Source organism: Rhinolophus ferrumequinum, chromosome 22, assembly GCF_004115265.2.
Source record: "Rhinolophus ferrumequinum isolate MPI-CBG mRhiFer1 chromosome 22, mRhiFer1_v1.p, whole genome shotgun sequence".
NCBI classification, from domain to species: domain Eukaryota; kingdom Metazoa; phylum Chordata; class Mammalia; order Chiroptera; family Rhinolophidae; genus Rhinolophus; species Rhinolophus ferrumequinum.
This window is the reverse complement of record NC_046305.1, coordinates 12,969,667-12,987,629: the sequence shown is the minus strand read 5'-3', so window position 1 is coordinate 12,987,629 and position 17,963 is coordinate 12,969,667. Positions and strand designations below refer to the sequence as shown.

Sequence of the window (17,963 nt, the reverse complement as noted above, 5' to 3'; positions counted from 1 at the left end):
AAATGAACTGTTTTGGCAGAAAATACCAGAGGTCACTGCCGTGGTCAGACACAAAAGCCTGTAGAATTTTAAATAGATTCTTTCATCATTGACTTATAAAGTTAAAAATTTTAAACAATAATGGATTTGAAAATATTTTAGAAATATCATTTCATTGGCTGCTCTCTAGTACTGATTATAAAACAGGAATATAAGCATAAAAAGCTAGAATGAAAGTGATTATTTTATGCTTTAATTTTGTATTTTTGGTGAAAATAGAACTGGAATGAAAGTAGCGTGAAAGCTACACAAAATTGTACTCTAAAATTTTCCTGAAAGGGGTGTAATTGGAGCAAAAGACTACAACAGGTATTATTTTATTGTAAGGGATTTATAAAGTCAAGTGGTATAAAATTCCATTTAGTTATTTATTCAAAGCTTCACACTGATTGAGAGAAACCTGTTTTTAACAAATCTGTATAAGACTCTGAGGCTTCAATAGTATGTGTTACACATAGTTTGTATCTTAACAATTCAATATTTGGATTTTTATGCTTCAATAGTCTAAGTCATTCTGGGATACTACTGTCCCATTAACACCACTCATTGCCCTTAGCACCAAAAAGATTATCCTGCTTCCTTCCATCTGTTTGGCTGGTAATGGTGAAATCTTTCCCTATTTCCCTGTGTTGTCCATGATCAACATTGTGTTAACACTTTGGCCATAGGTGATAAATTGGATGACATATGTCTTGTTACATTCGGGTTATTCTTTGAGGACTACACAAGTGTGGATAGGCAAGTGGGAGACTCCCCCTTGAGGATCTGACTGCTCAGAATGAACTTGAGTTATGGATTTATTCAGCCCGTAAAACCTCAGCTGGCATAAATAATTGAGAAAGCAAAGGTTTGTCTGTGGAGCATACCTCAGGGACTCACGGCGCCCTTCCTCCTCTCTACCTCCCTTTCTTATGAAAATGATCCCAGTTGCACTCCTAGATAATAACACACCAAGCAATTAAAAGCCATGGGTGGCTGGAGAGAGGAGAAAAGGTTTAGTTAATGAGCTTTTCCTCTTCCAGTGCCCATGAGAGTCACAGGAATGACAAGGCGATTAAAGCAAAGAGATAATTATAGATTATGTGAAAATGGGTCCCTTGGGACAAGTGGGTCTTGACATAAACAGTAACTGTTGTAAGAGTCTCTTGGCTCTCATATTTACCCGTTTCTTCCGAGCTTTATTTAGCTCTGGTGTCCTCAGTGGCATGGTGCCAACTAAGCATATAGGCAAATTCACCGGTTTGCATATCAACAGCCCCTTTTGAACAAGAGGTCACTAATGAACTGAAACCATCATCTCCTCTCCCTCTTCTTTCTTTCTTTCATCCCCCTCTTCCTTTTCTCTACTTGATTTTCTCTTTTCTGTCTACCCTTTTAATCTTTCTCTACTCTCATTCTTATATGCTTATCTGTATGTAGTACCTGTGAAATGCTAGGCACTTACCCTTGTTTGCAAGGGGTGTGTGTGTGTGTGTGTGTGTGTGTGTGTGTGTGTGTGTGTGTAAAGATGCATATAGTTATGGGTATGTCGTTCCTAGGACTCTACGTCACATTGGTCTACTCTTTCTCCCATCCCCTAGCATATCAGAAATTCTGTTTCTTCAGGTTCCAAAGCACTCCCCATTATTCTGCTTTCCATTATCACCATCTTGCGTCGGCACTTTCATTACCACTCTTAAACAATCATCATCTTTTGGCCAAGACAGTTTGAGAACTGGATTCCTCACTTCCTGTGCTGTCTCTTCCCCAGATTTATAACTCAGATCTCATCGTATTACTCCCCTGCTTAAAGCCTGTTAATGATTTCCCATAGCACTTAGGATACAAGTTTAAAATCCTTAAGATGTCTTCCAGAGCCCCTCATCATCTCATCTAATGCCCGTTTCCTGCTCCCCACTGTCCCTTTGTCCACTCTGCCCCAACCACATCAGCTTATTCTTATTTTCTTGAAGGTCAAATTAGTATTTGTTAGATGAATTGATTGACAGTGTTATATAAGGATCTATGAGAAATGACCTCAGCTTACACCATATGCTAAAACCTTAAAGTAATAATAATGTCAGCTAACATTTATTGACCACTTCCTGTATACTAATAATTATACTCCATATGTTATGTATATTATTTCACTTGATCTTCATAATGATCCTGTGAGGTGTAGATACTATTAATATCCCTATTTTACAGATGAGGAAACTGACACTCAACGAGGTTAGATTACTCGCCCAAGGTCACATGGTTAGTAACTGCTCTTAATTGCTACACTAGATTGCTCCTGAAATGTTTGAAGAATCACTGTAATCTCAAATTAATGAAATTGAATTTGATAATTATTATTATAGTAATATAGTAAATTATCTTCGGTTTAAATTTTTAAATTAAATTCCTTTTCCATTTAGTGTTTTTCCAAATGTGCTTTACTGGTAAAATTAGAGACTGTAGTCTTTTACTTATCAATAAACCAATGATGTTTTCTTTGGATTAATTGTTTTTACTGATTTTAGACTTACCTTAATGGTTGAGAATGTAACTCAGCTCTGTAGAGCCTGTTAGCCAAGGGGTTCTATGGATTTTTTTCTGATGTGGCCACTGGTTTTGCAGGAATTTATCAGAACTGAACTGTTTTTTCTTACATGCATTTGAAGTATCAGAAATTTTCAACCAACTTTTCTTAGAGTTAAGCAGGTTTTAAAAGGTGAAAATACATTTCCAATGACTGGTGTCTTTATAAATCATGGCTGAATAACTTCTCCAGTATAACGAGTTATCTACAAGAATACCCGGGACACAGATATTTCCTTTGTTGTTGCTTTCTTGAGAAAAGGTGTGTTAACAGCATATTAACAACATAAATAAGATAATAAATAGAACTTCTTATTTGAGGCTCTTAGAATTTTTTAGTCCTAGAACTAGGTACACTACATATATAAAACCCAGCCTGAAAATAGTTATTACTTGGTGCAAGAAGATGTTGCCATTACCACACAACGGGCATGGGGGAAACTAACTGGTTGTTTCCTTTAACTATCTGAAACCAGTCGCAGACCTAGTAGCATTCTGAGAGGGAGGATTGTGACTCAGTGTATATGAATTCGTTCAACCATTGTTCACTTGTCCATTTGGCACTGTGTATTTTGCACCTACCCTATTGCTTCATTGACTCTAAAGCACCGTTGGTTTTAGAACACCATTATTTAGAACTCATACCCCTTTAGAGGTCTTTGTGTGCTCCCAAACCCCGCAGGTATACATCCTTTAGTCTGAGGAATTAGTGGCATTTGTTTATACGAGTGTTGTGTAGATACTGGCTTACTCTTCTTTGTGTTTCCATTCGTGCAGTAAATCATTCTTTATTGTCTGTTTACTGGAATACTGTTTTATATCTGATTGCTCATTGTTTGATAAATACATGAATTGATGAAATATTTATTGAATGTATTTATTAAATGGTTAGGTATCTGAGCTAGTCCCATAATTTTTTTTTTTTTAATTCTGTGAGGGAGATGAAATAGTAGCTAGGTAGACGTCAGGTGGCCTGCCATGAAACCTAACTCCTTGAAAAATTCTTACGATAAGAAAATGCAATCTTTGTCGAAAGTGGCGCAGGTAGCGTTTTGGGGAATGGGCAAGGATCTGTCCTTCCTGTGATTAATGAAAGATGACCATCCTTAAACGCCACCCCCCTTTCCTATAAGGGTGTGTTCTTATATTGCAGAAGAATTCAAAGGAAGCCAGTAATTTTTTTCCTTCAGATATATCAAGGTATTTCTGTCGATTTCAGAAAAGTTGGAGTAGTCTAAAGAGAGACCTCTGTGTTGTGCTAGGGATAATGTGTGACCTCCCTGAGGGTGGCAGCACAAGCATAACTCATCCTCATCCATAGAGGATGGATATGATCACCTTATCACTCACCTTCAGCAAAGAAAGGGAGAAAGATAACTGGGTGAGCATCATCAGGAAGGAAGATAAAGAGAAGATGTAGAAGGGCACTAACATTTATTAAGGCTCTACTATATTTGGTAATAGTTGAATTCATTTGCATATGTTTTTTCGTTTAAGTGTGGACATAGAGGGAAAGATTGCCTATGGAAGACTATTAACAGGGAAATGTAGAGGGAAAAAGAGAATCTGATTTGTATGCTGTGTGAGGCGGCAAGAAAGGAAATGGAAATGGAGAAAGCTGTTGCTCCAGATCTGTCCATTTTGGCCACTAGGTGGTGACATTGTATTAGGACAGCTTGGTTGCTGGCCGGTGAGATAGTCAAGCTTGGAGTGTGGCCAGATAACTGTAACAAACAACTAAGCCCAAGAGTATCACTTACTTGATACTTAATTTTTTGTGTTTATAGTAGTCACTCAACTTTGTAGCACATTTGTGGTGAGTTTATTGAGTTTCTTTTTGGTGTTTACATTGTATACTCTACCCTGAAGTAGTTTAGAAATACCTCTATGTGCCTGTCCTATTTAGCAATGATAAGCACATATTCAGATGAAAAAGTGCCCCCTGCCCTCCAAGAAATGCATATGCCAAATCAGAATAATTGCTATAAGAAACATATTGAAGATATATGAAGCAAAATAAAAAGTTAAATATGTTTGTACTGTGTTTATTCTTTTATTGCTTATGGCATAGATATACATACACATTTGGGATTCAAAGAGGGACCACTCAGACCCTCTCATCTGCGAATACCCTTCTTACACATTACTAGTGCTTTAATTTCTGATAATGGAAGCTACGGCCTTGGATATTATAAAACACACTAGCTGTAATTTTTGGAACTCAAATTGCATTCTTATATTCCTGTCCAGAAAATGCAGTCCACATACTGAATCTTTTCGTTGTTAATATTCCAAATTACTTACCTTTTTTACAATCTCTTTGAAGCTACTACCCACCCACCCCCCCACACACACAACACACACACCAGAAAAATGAACATGCATTTACATAGATAATTCTGTATCCTATTTTAGAGAAGTCATAGACTTCGTGTTAAGAATTGCTTTAGATTCTGGAATAGACTACAGCTGACTAGTCAAGATATAGTTTGATATAACAGAAAATGTACTATATACAAACAATTGATCTGAATGACTTGTTCTCCTTTTGATGAATGTGGTGCCATTTGGCAGGTCATATATTCTCTCCTTAACTATGTCTTTATCTGTGAAGTGAAGTTGAATGACAGTAAGTTAATTTAGTATATTGATATACTTAGAATAGTGCCGGGTACATAGTACACTTCCCAGTTTTTGTTCCAAGTCTTTCTGTTATCTCATGAAGGATTTCTGAATTTTGTGATGCTCTAATTATCTTTCCCTTAATTTTCTTAAGAAAATTACTTGCTAATTATCTTTCCCTTAAAATTATACAGATACACTAAAGAATATATTTTAAACTTGGGTAATAATCAACTTATTCTGTTTGCCCGTAAGACAGTAGTGAACTGTTTTCTGATCTTTGGATACTTCTGTACAGACAGCAGTAAATGACCTTCCTACTACAGTGCAACAATTGAAAATTCTGAGTCAGAGGAAATATGTGCCTGTCAGTGTGTAAAAGTAACTGGAGAGAGGAAGAGCACCAAGAAAATCAACTCAAGATGTTATATTAGTACCTGTGAACCTTGTTGAAGCGATGAAGCTTTTTCCTATCATTATAATTGCTAAGAACTTGAGTCGTTTCAGAGGTCGGATGTTTTATGTCTTATTGAAAATGCATTCTTGATCATGTAAAATTCTTTATAAAGTTTGTCAGCAGCAAACAGGTCAGGTTAAAAAAGATGTAACTTTTATGTATTACCTAGTAACACAAACACTTTATTTTTATTCTAATTAGGGAAGAAGACAAAAATATATTTGATTACTGCAGGGAAAACAACATTGACCATATAACCAAAGTCATCAAATCGAAAAACGTGGATGTGAACATGAAAGATGAAGAGGTACGAAAAGCATACCCTGTTCGTTATTTTTTTATGCTTTGTTGTTCTGCCCCCATGCTTTTTTCTAAATGGCAAGCCCATGAACTACAACTCCAAGTACAGTATGGTTAAAAGTGTAGCAGAATGTCTATGAGTTCTTAAATTTATTTGTTTTGTGAATAAAACTGTTCATATATTGAGCTTAAATTGTCCCCGAATTATAGTTTAAAAAGGAGCAAAATTTACTAATTCACTTTTAATCATTTTTCTCCTTCTTTGGTAATGCAGTGAAAGCTGATTGAAATGACCAAAAGATGGCAGTTGTTAGGAAGAAGACAGGCAGTGATCATTGATAATGTGTAGAGTAGATAAATCATCAACTTATGTATTAATTGAGGGCGCTCTATAGAGGTTAGCCCTTAATATTATCTCACTTTTACGCACCATCTTTTCCTGTAACATATTGTCAATGACAGATGGAACTGAAATACTTTCTGCGTCTATATCCATCATATTTCTGTCCATGTTGTAGAAGTTACTGGGTGAAATATGCAGCACTCAGGTAACTTCTATTTGTTCATGATAAAGGGAGAGACTGTTGACATGAGTGAAATCTACAGGTAATATAAAAATATTTATAATTGGTTTTAGTGTCTTCTGTCATTATATCTGAAACAGGTATATCATCCTTTGCTCAATAAATATATTTCTAGAAAACTGTCAGAATTTTGGTAAATCCAATCATTTAAATGTGGGTCCACTATTTAAAGGGATCCTGTACTACATTATTTTGTAAAATATGTTAGTTCTTAAATTTATTTGTTTTGTGAATAAAATTGTTCATATATTGAGCTTAAATTGTCCCCGAATTATAGTTTAAAAAGGAGCAAAATTTACTAATTCACTTTTAATCATTTTTCTCAAATCAAATAGTACTATACAAGTACATCTTATAACAATAGCACAAAAAACCATTCCCTTACCTGCATCTTTCTCACATTTGATTCTTATCCCCTTAGGCAAAAACTTTCAATTCTTTTAGTTGTTTCTTTTTCAATTTAACCTACATAAGTCTTAATAATATATTTGTATCTCTTGATTTTCCAACTTTAGACATTATTGATTTTCTTCTAAGTTATATCAGGACTTAGCTGTTTTACTCATCTTACCCTATCGCTCTCCTCATCTGCTAACATATTTATATCACAACTGTTAGTTTCAGCTTTCTGATTGAATCTCGGTTGAATCAATGACTATTGTAATATAATTAATTACAATATAATTAATCATATAATAGAATTATGTGACTATAATTGTTATGATTATGTAAATATTGTTCATTGCTGAGCTATGGACTATACTATGTGTATTAGCTTTTGCTGTAGCTAAAAACAACCCCAAATTTCTGTGGTTAACAAAATATGTATTGTTCATATTTCACACGGGTTTTGGATCACTTGAAACTCGACTGGGTGCTGCTAGCGTAGTTTGGGGTCAGTTCATCCTGATTTTGTGTATCTTCTCATTCTGAGATACAGTCTCAGTAGGTAGACACTGTCTGGGGCAGAAACTAAAGGCAGACAGAACCAGACCCCTCAAACACATTTATAGCTTTTGCCTGGATGTGGCATGTGTCACACCTACTCACATTCCTTTGGCCAAAACCAGTCACGAAGCCAAGCCCCAGGTCAGTACGGTAGGAAGTCGGCTCTGATTAGAGAGAAGTAAGGCAAGGGAATGAATGATTACATGGTTACGGATAATGTATCTACATAGCATGGTACAACATTTGCTTTCTCTTAAGGTTAATAATTGCCTCCCTTTTTTGGTTTTATATTTTCTTAGTCTTTTATGTTTCTCTCATTAATTCTTTCCTCAGATTGCCCAACAGAGGTCTTCTCAGTGCAGTCAAACACATCAGGTGATCAATCCCATATTTTTTTTAGTGGTGTCCCTTCTGGAACTCCTCTTTTCTTCTTCATCTCTTATCTGGGCTGGTTGCTTTCCAGGCCTGTGCATAGACGTCATCCTGGGATTTCACTTAACCACTGTCCTGGAAATTCTCTTCCTTTCTTTCCTAGATTCTTCTGTTTTATGGATCCCAGGTCTTCATCTTTTATTGTTTATTTCCCAATTTTGATGGAGTATCTACTCGAGTAGCTCCCCCTTTTATTTATTTCTTGGTTTTGGTGGAGCATTTTCTCCATTAGCTGCCTGAGAAAGGTAAATGTTTTGAGGTCTTCCTTGTTGAAAATGTTTCCATCACAGTTGTTGGCACATTTCACACGCTCAGAAAAGTTGACAAATTAATGAGAATTGAATGAATGAACAAGTAGAAGCAGAGTAGTAAGTATAATGGTGATGAGCTGGACTGCATGGGTTCAAGTTTTAGCACTTTCACTACCTAGGCATATGACGTCTGTCAAGTTTGTTCTCTGTCTCAGTTTCCTAATGTGTAAAATGGGGATAATAATACCTGTGTCAGGGTTGTTTTGAGGATTAAGTGACTTAATATATATAAAGCATTTATATAGTACCTGGCACACACATAGTAAGCACTCAGTAAGTTTTAGTTGTCTTGATTGTTCTTAATGAATAATATGAAGCAAGTAAGATAATACAGTGAAGAAGTGAATAAGAAGCCACTTACCTCTTTTTTTAACTTAACTTTTTTGAGGGCAGTTTTAGGTTTACAATAAAATTGAGAAGCAGTGCTGAGAGTTCCCATGTACCCCCATCACCTACACGTGTGTAGCCTCTCGTTACTAACATCACTCACCAAAATGGTACATTTTTTTACCAAGGGTGAACCTACATTGAGACATCATAATCACCCAAAGTCCCTAGTTCACCTTGAGGTTCATTCTATGGGTTTGGACAAATGTATAAAAATAGTACTAAAAATCAAATCCACACATGACCTTTGCAAAGATTGTTGGACAGCAGTGATAAGGGATAAGCTAAATGTCTAGAACACAAATAGTTTACGCTAAATAACATGATTGTTTTGTGAAACTAAAAGGAACCCTTGTAAAATGTGTTGCTTCGGGCATCCAGTTACTTTGATGTAGTGCGTTTCCGGGTCCTCCAGGTTGTTGACCAGGCGGCACCTTTCCCCCCAGCCTGCCAGAACATTGTGTTTCCATGAACAGATGAAGTGCTTACACATTCATAGACTGAGACGCCAAGAATTCAGTTGGGTTCTCTCATTGCTCCAAGCAGATTTCTGCCCTCTCAGCCATGACAACTCAGGCTGGGCTTTGAATACTGATGGCAAGCTCTTTTATTATTAATCAGGGATTTGTATGAATTAATTTAAGAACATAAGGGAGATGGGAGCTTAAAATTAGAATTAAACTTAACATCCTAAATAAGATAAATGGTACTGCTTCACGATATTTAAAGCTCTGGCAAATAAAACAGCTTGGTAAGCCTTGATGATGGACTAAAAGTATATACCCTCAAAGTGAAGTTGCTAGCTAAATACTTTTTGAACTCCTTTATCAGAAAAAAGACACTTCCCCAACTATAAGGTGGGTAACAATCACAGTTTTGAAAGGACATCCAGTTCTTCTTTGTGTTGACTATGTTATGTATGAACTTCAGATATTTCTCTACTGATTGCTTAGAATTCTTTGGGATGGGGTAGGACTTTATTTAAAATGTTTATATAGCAGGTTCAACCCAATTTCAGTCTTGCCCTTAGATGACTAACAATTACATTTATTACACTTAAAATTTTCTATGAGCACATAAAGAAATTTACTTATAGTCACAAAATGATAAGCTACATTTGCATCTCCACATATTTAAAATAAACACAATTATTGTATTGTCTGAAATGCATATATTTGGATCTATAACTCATAGCACATGAACACACACATATGTATGTATATATGTGTATATATACATATATATATACAAATATATGATGCCTTTTAAGTAAAATATTGATATTCCATAATGAAATTATTGTTATGCATAACTGTAGTTCCTGATATATATCTGTATTCAAGTAGTAATTACTACTAATAGAGTATGACATATATTCCTAATTTGAGAAAATTACATGGTGTTTCCTACTGATATAGTAATTAGGACACTGTCTATATTTTTTCTATATTAATAGAAAAACATTTTATAGTTATGCTTACTAGTCAGGAAGCTGTCTTGATATCAAATGTATTAAGGTCCAAGTTTATAGCATCATGGTGTTATATGTACTCATTTTTTAAACTTAAATTACCACTGTTATTACATTTTTTAACCATTTGCAGAAATGTTTAGAAATTGAGATAATATGAAGAGAAATGTAAAGGAGAAAATCTTAAAGCCTATTAAGTTTTTTAAATGGTGGTTCAGTTTTTATCGAGCCACATTAATATAGCTGCCCACATGTGCCAAATATTTATGGTTTTTCAAAAAAAATATATTTTAAGGATAAGGAATGATTTAAATAATTTGTAAAGTATATTTAAAATATGAGCAGAATATTTCTTTTTTTTTCTTGTCAGTCATCAGACACAAATTATGTCTGTGTAATTCTTGTCACACATATTTCTCAAGTCAGTGCCATATACAATAGACACTAAATACGTGCTTATTGATGATATTTAAATAGTATTTTAAATCTTTACATAATTTAAGTTTGTCTTAGGACAAATGTAGCAATATAATAATATTTGAACAAAATAGATGACATTATTCCAATGCAAGCTATCATTGTTCCCCCCAAAAGCATTCATGTAAGTACAGTTCTTTGGTTTTCTATAGATTCTTATCTAATGCACTTCCAAATCCCTCTTTTGTTGGGCTGTGTCTCTAGTTAAGTTCTTTCCTTTCTACCTTTGTGAAGGTACAATTGTTACACCATTTTCACATGTGTTTACTGATCCTTTCGAATATTTTCAAGGAGATCAACTTTCTCTTGATTCCATTTTTTTTCCTTCTTGCTTTGTTTTAAATCTGTGGCTCATATCAGAATACAATTTACATGCTTTTGTCTTGACAAACTTACAAAATCTGGCAAAACTGTTAGTATGAACCTAACAAAGAAACAAAAGATTTAAGAGGCAGAGTCAGTAGAGTAAGGCTAAATTTATGCTTTTATTTAAGATTTGAGGAAGAAGAAAACGAATCCTCTTAAATAACTTTTTACATTTGAGTATATGTTATTTTGGTTGTATTGTTGATGAAAATATTACTTTGAAGGAACTTTGTTTATTCCCACTAATAATTGAGAAATGTCAAATTATGTTCATTTGCATTAATGTAGTGATCACCACTTAAAAATCAAGCCTATGTAATACTCGTACTTTACATCAGAAACTCATATTTAATACAAAATTAGACAATAGTGAAAGTAATTAAAATCTCATGAGCTTTGGCAACTTATTTTTTTATTGTGGTAAAATATACATAGCAGAAACTTACCATTTTAATCATTTTTAAGTATATAGTTCTATGGCACTAAATTCATTCACATTGTTGTGCAACCGTCACCACCGTTCATCTCCAGAACTTTTTCCTCTTCTCCAACTGAAACTCTGCGCTCATTAAACACTACCTCCTCATTCCCCACCCCTTCCTCCAGCTCCTGGCAGCCACCATTCTACTTTCTGTATCCATGAATGTGAATATCTCATGTAAGTGGAATCTTACAATATTTGTCTTTTTGTGACTGGCTTATTTCACTTAGCATAATGTCTTAAAAGGTCATCCATGTTATAGCATGTGTCAGAATTTCCTTCCTTTTTAAAGCTGAATACTATCCATTATATGTATACTGCATTTTGTTTATCCAAATATCCATCATGGACACTTAAGTTGCTTTCGTATTTTGGCTATTGTGAATAATGCTGCTGTGAACATGGGTGTACTAATTTTTGTTTGATTTTTTCTAACATTTTATTATGAAAAATTTTCAGCATACAGAAAAGTTGAAAGAATTTTACAGTGACTGTGTATATCCCTACCACCTAGATTCTACCACTAATATTTTACTATGCTTGCTTTATCAATATCTATCCATCTCTTTATTCATCCATCAGTCTATGTTATTTTTGATGATCAAAGTATTTTGCAGGCAAAAATACTTCTAAATGTTTCAGCATGCATATCATTAACTAAAAGTCAGTATTTGGTTTTTCTTTGAAGATATCATTTATATATGATGAAATGCCCAAATCTTAACTGCACATTCGATTAATTTTGACAAATGCATATAACTGTGTAACAGAAACTCCTATCAACATATAAACCTTACTGTTACCCCAGAAAGTTCCCTCATGCTCCTTCCCAGGTGGTTCTTTCTCCTATTGTACAAAGGTAACCACTGTCCTGATAATTTTTCTACTGTAGATTGATTTTGCCTTTTGTAGAACTTTATATAAATGGAATCATTTTTGTGTAAGGCTTCTTTCACTTAGCGTAATGTTTTTGAGATTCATCCATGTTGCTGTATAGATCAGTACTTCTATTATATTGCTGAGCAATGTTCCATCATGAATATTGTCATTATTTATTGTCTTAGGAAGGACACCTGGGCTGTTTTCAGGACACCTTATTATTGCTGTTATTACTTAGTTTACACAGGATGAAGTGATATCTTCCTTGCTTATTCCTTCACTCTTAAGTCACTACCATTAAGGTTTAGAAAATGCTTGCGAAGGGATTTTTTTTAAATTCCCTGGTAACTCAGCAACACCATTTTTTTCTACCTTAGATCTTAGCCAGTGAAAAAGTTCAAGTAGTTGCTTATTTTAAATGTGTATCACGCTAGGTCATAAGGTAGTTCCATTTTCAATGTTTTGAGGAACCTCCATACTGTTTTCCACAGTGGCTTCTCTGTACACTTGAAACTAATAAAAAAAATGTGTATTGTGCATATTGGTTTGTGGTTTTCTTTTTCTTTTTTAAAAAAGATTTTATTGGGGAAGGGGAACAGGACTTTATTGGGGAACAGTGTGTACTTCCCAGGCCTTTTTTCCAAGTCAAGTTGTTGTTCTTTCAGTCTTAGTTGCGGAGGGCGCAGCTCAGCTCCAGGTCCAGTTGCCATTGCTAGTTGCAGGGGACGCAGCCCACCATCCCCTGAGGGAGTCGAACTGGCAACCTTGTGGTTGAGAGGATGCGCTCCAACCAACTGAGCCATCCAGGAGCTCAGCGGCAGCTCAGCTCAAGGTGCCGTGTTCAATCTTAGTTGCAGGGGCCGCTGCCCACCATCCCTTGCAGGCCTGGAGGAATTGAACTGACAACCTTGTGGTTGAGAGCCCACTGGCCCATGTAGGAATCGAACCGGCAGCCTTCGGAGTTAGGAGCATGGACCGCCTGAGCCACCGGGCCGGCCCTGTGGTTTTCTTTTTAATGCTGGTAAATAAATTATTCCACAGGGAGCTACTGCTTCCGTGTAGGGACATCTTGAGATCTTAAACTGCCTCCCGACCCTATCCCTATCCTCAAGTTTTTCAAACAATATCATGGGTTCACTCTGAGGGAGGAAGTAGGAGGCGTTGTGTAGTTTCCGGTGGTTGTAGGTGGGGAGTTCTCACTTAGCCAGCAGTGGCAGCAGCGAAGGACAGAAGACAGGGATAGGAGAGAGGAGACAGTCGTCACAGGTTAGGGATGGTTCACATCAGCCTCTACTGCAGTTGTAAATTGAAACTCAATTTTTTTTGCAGAAAGAAATTCAAGTCGACCTGTTTGCAGTATTTCATTTGCTAATTAGACAGTACTGCACCATACCATCTTTGATGGAAGGGCAAGGTGACAACTCGTACAAATTTAAACGTACCACCTTTGCCATGTTTTTGTCTACTGTATGCATGGTGTACATGCTTTGTAACTGTTCTCAAAATATCGGAAGAATATCAAGACTTGTTCTATCATAGAGTCTCATGTTTAATTTGTGATATCCCAGAGAAAATCTAATTTAATAACAAAAAAAAATCTGCATGATTTAAGGACAAGTAACTAAGGATATCAAAGAAGCATTTAAAATATTAAAACCCACTCTGTATTTTCCAGAAGGTACGAAAGTAATACTACTTAATAGGTTCGCTGCCACCCTGCACTTTCAAAGCACTTTAGAGTCATTCATCTGTCTGAGGTGGGACAGCATTAGCACCTTGGTTAATAGATGAGAACTTTTTCCTCCCTGTGTTTTACTGTATTTGAATTCCAGAACTTATCCAGAACTGTCCAAACAGTGCTTGTGGTCTTTTGATGGCCTAACAAGGATTTCTTCTAATAATGGCTTTCTCCCCTTATCTCCTAAATACTTCAGGGATATTTTTTTTTGAAAGAGTTGTTAAAAATAGATACAAAGAATTGTCAGCTTTTGTGGTAGCAGTAAAAATAAATGTAAATTGAAAATTTGTAAGAGATGATATTCATAGAAGATACATAAAACAATTATATATAAAAATAGCTGAAATACCTCATAAATTTGGATAAAGTCTTTAAGCAGATAAAGCTTTAATGGGCACCTAATAATCATGGTTTTCCTTTCCACAAAGAGAAAGGAAAGAAACCACGGGTGTTTATTTCCTGCTTTTGTCATAAATGGTTACGAGGATGGCATCTCTGCAAATTACTGGTTATATTATTATTTGAACTAATAATCTTAAATTAGACCCTGTTTATGTATGGCATTTTTGTAAGTTGAAGAAGTAAAGTGTCATCATATTCAGACACCTGCATGTGCTGGTCTTTGTTCAATTAAACACACGACATTTTGAAGGTAAAAATTCCAAAGCCTGATTTATTTTATCTATGCTTATTTACAAGTATATTTAATCCTGTTCTTGTTTTTGAGCTTCTTAATACTGCATAAAAATATTAGGTAGTCTTAATGTAGATATCTCCAGCACTTCTACAGAAAGTCATTGTCAGAGAAATCATTCTAATTCAAGGTTAATTAGTGTACCATTAAAATAATGTGTTACAAAAATTAATTACATTGCAGGTCAAGCAACGTGTTAAAAAGCATAGTGTAAATGTCTGAGAGCACATCATCCCTCTTGAAACGTTGCTATACGGGTGCCACCCTTCTGGAAAATATATCCAAAGTGAAAATCACTACTGAGGTCCAGTCAGAGGTGTTTCCCCTAAAGTAAATTTTTGGCACCACTATATGGGAAATTTAAAATATAACTCCCATTAACAGTAAAAAGTGTTGCTTGTCTGCTTTCCCATTGAAACACCTAAGGATTTATATTTTAATATTAATTGATGTAGCCCTATTGGGTTAAACCTAAGGAAAAATCAGGAACCCAGTGAAGAAGTGGAAATTATCTATACATCTTGTGGTAAAAGTACTAGATACATTATGTTTTCTTACTTAACTATTAGGTAGTTCTGGTAGGTGTCCGGTGTAAGTGTATCACACATCATTTTAATTATGTAGCAATTCTTGTCATTAGTTTAACTTAATAGCCATAAAATGTACACTAAAAGTTAGAACTAAAAAATGATAGAGTTTGAAATTTCATCTGACTCTTTTAATGTAAAAGCTGTGAAACAGTTACATTGAACCATAGAATATTTTATACATTGATATTTGTTCTGAGAGTCTTATTAGCATATCTAATTATTCATGTGGAGAGTTTGAAATCAGTGCCCTGGTAATAGCAGGCCAGTACACATTAGAGTTACAGACATTTTAACACAGGAAACGCTGTTCTCTACTCAACTGTATATGTTTTCCTTGGCTTTTTGAGTTGTCTCCATTTCTAAAAATTCTTAGTGGGCTCTGAACAAAATCGTTTTGCTACAACAACAAATTGTGAATGATTTGCCCATGTTTTTGAATTTACTGCTCCCCTTCTTTGAATTTTGTGAAAGCCTATTGGAAAACATATTCACTGGTAAATAAAAATAAATTGAGCAAGTGAAAGAAAAAGAAAAGAACAATTTGTAAGGAAGAAGTTGTCTTTGTTTTTTTGTTTGTTTGTTTCAAGCCTATCTCCTGGTTTAATTAATTGAACTAATAGGTGGTTGAAGAGAGCCTGAGAGATAAAGAGTACAAGTGGGTTTAGAAAAGCTTTCTTGAAAGGTGCTTTTTACTTTAAAGCCATTTTTGTCCCAGCTTATATATCTACTTAAATCTTTTCTAAAATGACATAAAGCAGGGATTTCAACTTAATGTGGAAAAACATTCCATTCCTTAAAAATGACAACATCATTACCACCCTCAAAAACTAGCGTTAAGCCAAACATCACTCATTTCTTTAGAAAAGCCTTAGCTTTGGGGGTTTTGTTTATTCATTGGACCAAGTAGGCTTCTTTCAATAACTAAACCAAGATTTTCTGGCGGTGGAGAATAGAATTAACTCATTGATAGTAACTGAGTTTCGGTAGAAAACGGTTAACTTAAATTTCCCATATTTAGTACCTCGTCTAACAGTTTATCATCTATTCTATTTTACAAGTAGCTTTCAATCAACATTTAAACATAGACACCAGATAGATTGTCCTAGTGGTTTTGAAATATTTCAGAGTGTAAATTTGGGACGTTAAGGAGAAATGTTTAGTTTCAAACTGATTAAATTTTCCTACACTTTAAGGAATAAACGAGTTAATTTAAATATACTATATTTAGATTGTGATTTCCATCTAGGTTTAAGTACTCATTTATTAATCTGTATGACTTCTTTCATCAGAAGAAGTGAACATAATAATTTAAGAAAACTATCTTTTACATTTATGAAGTAGTACTTTAAAATGCACAAAGCATTATCTTGCAGCTCATTCATCAACAAATATTATTGGTTTTATTGTTGTTACTATTTTTCTCATCTCCACTCTGTAGGTGAAGAAATTGATCAGGCTGAAATAAGTCATTGGGCTAGAACATAACAGATTCCTGAAATAAAACTTAGGATTTCCAATTGATTTCGAAAAGTCTACTGCTTTTCCCACAGAGCGTTTTATATCAGTCATTCTTAGAATAACCAACCACAGTTTTACATAGGACTTTATCTTTCTTAAAACGTTATATCTGTTATATGGCCCCACAACTGGATTAACAGAGTCATGTTATCTTTTTCTGTTTACAGGGCAGAGCTCTCCTGCATTGGGCATGTGATCGAGGACATAAGGAACTAGTCACAGTCTTGTTACAATATAGAGCTGACATTAATTGTCAGGTAAGTGATGAAGAGGGAGCTTTTTTAAAAAAAATTGAGGTAAAATTCACCATATTAGCCCTTGTCAAGTGTACAATTCAGAGGCATTAATATGTTTAGCAATGTTATACAATCATCGCTGCTACGTTCCATATTTTCATCACCCCAAAAGGAGACCTTGAACCCACCCATTAAGCTGTCACTCTCCGTATCCCTTTCTTCTGGGCTGTTCTTCTCTACCACCGCTCTGCTTATCTGTTCATGTGCTTTCTTAAGTATTACTTCAAAATATGTTTTAATATCTTTTAGAATAGATTCCTTCCCTACTTACTCAGAATTTTTCCTGTTATTTTTGTATGTGCACTTGGAAATCATCTTTCCAATCCTTGCGTTCCCCAAGCACCACTAAGTTAAAAAACAAACTAAAACAAAAGAAATAAACTGTTGGTGCACTCCTATCTTTTATTTGATTTGGATTGTTAGGGAGTGTTTTGGAGGGACGTGTCCCCAAGTTAGGCATAGCCTGAGGCTCTTGCCTGTGGGTTTCCTGTATTCTGTTTGTTTGGGTGACGTAAAACAGATGAACCGAAAACTGCCTTATGTGGCTTTATAGAACACTCTTTACTGCACGTCAGCTCCACGTAAAAGTTCCATGTAGGTTTTCAGGATGGATCGGTTAGGACTGTATGCCTAGCCAGTGTTTTCCTCCTCTGTGTATTCATTCATATGACCACTTTATGTTGACCCTAGCCTCAATTTTCCTTTGTTATTGATGATCCTAATACATGTGATCTTGCTTCAGTTGGGGAACGTTTCTGGCTGTGTCAGTTTGGGTTGCTAACATCCTTCCAAGTCAGAGGGCTTTTGGAGA

At 35.2% G+C, this 17,963-nt stretch overlaps 1 protein-coding gene across 2 annotated transcripts in view; it reads left to right on the top strand.

The window, feature by feature from the left end:
• Nucleotides 1-17,963, top strand: part of ACBD6 (acyl-CoA binding domain containing 6) — a 136,328-nt gene that overhangs the window by 52,160 nt on the left and 66,205 nt on the right. For both annotated transcript variants that reach the window (XM_033094023.1, XM_033094024.1), the window contains exons 5-6: nucleotides 5,882-5,987; nucleotides 17,024-17,113. In XM_033094023.1, coding sequence (XP_032949914.1) covers nucleotides 5,882-5,987; nucleotides 17,024-17,113 — 196 coding nt within the window. The remainder of the gene's footprint in view (nucleotides 1-5,881; nucleotides 5,988-17,023; nucleotides 17,114-17,963) is intronic.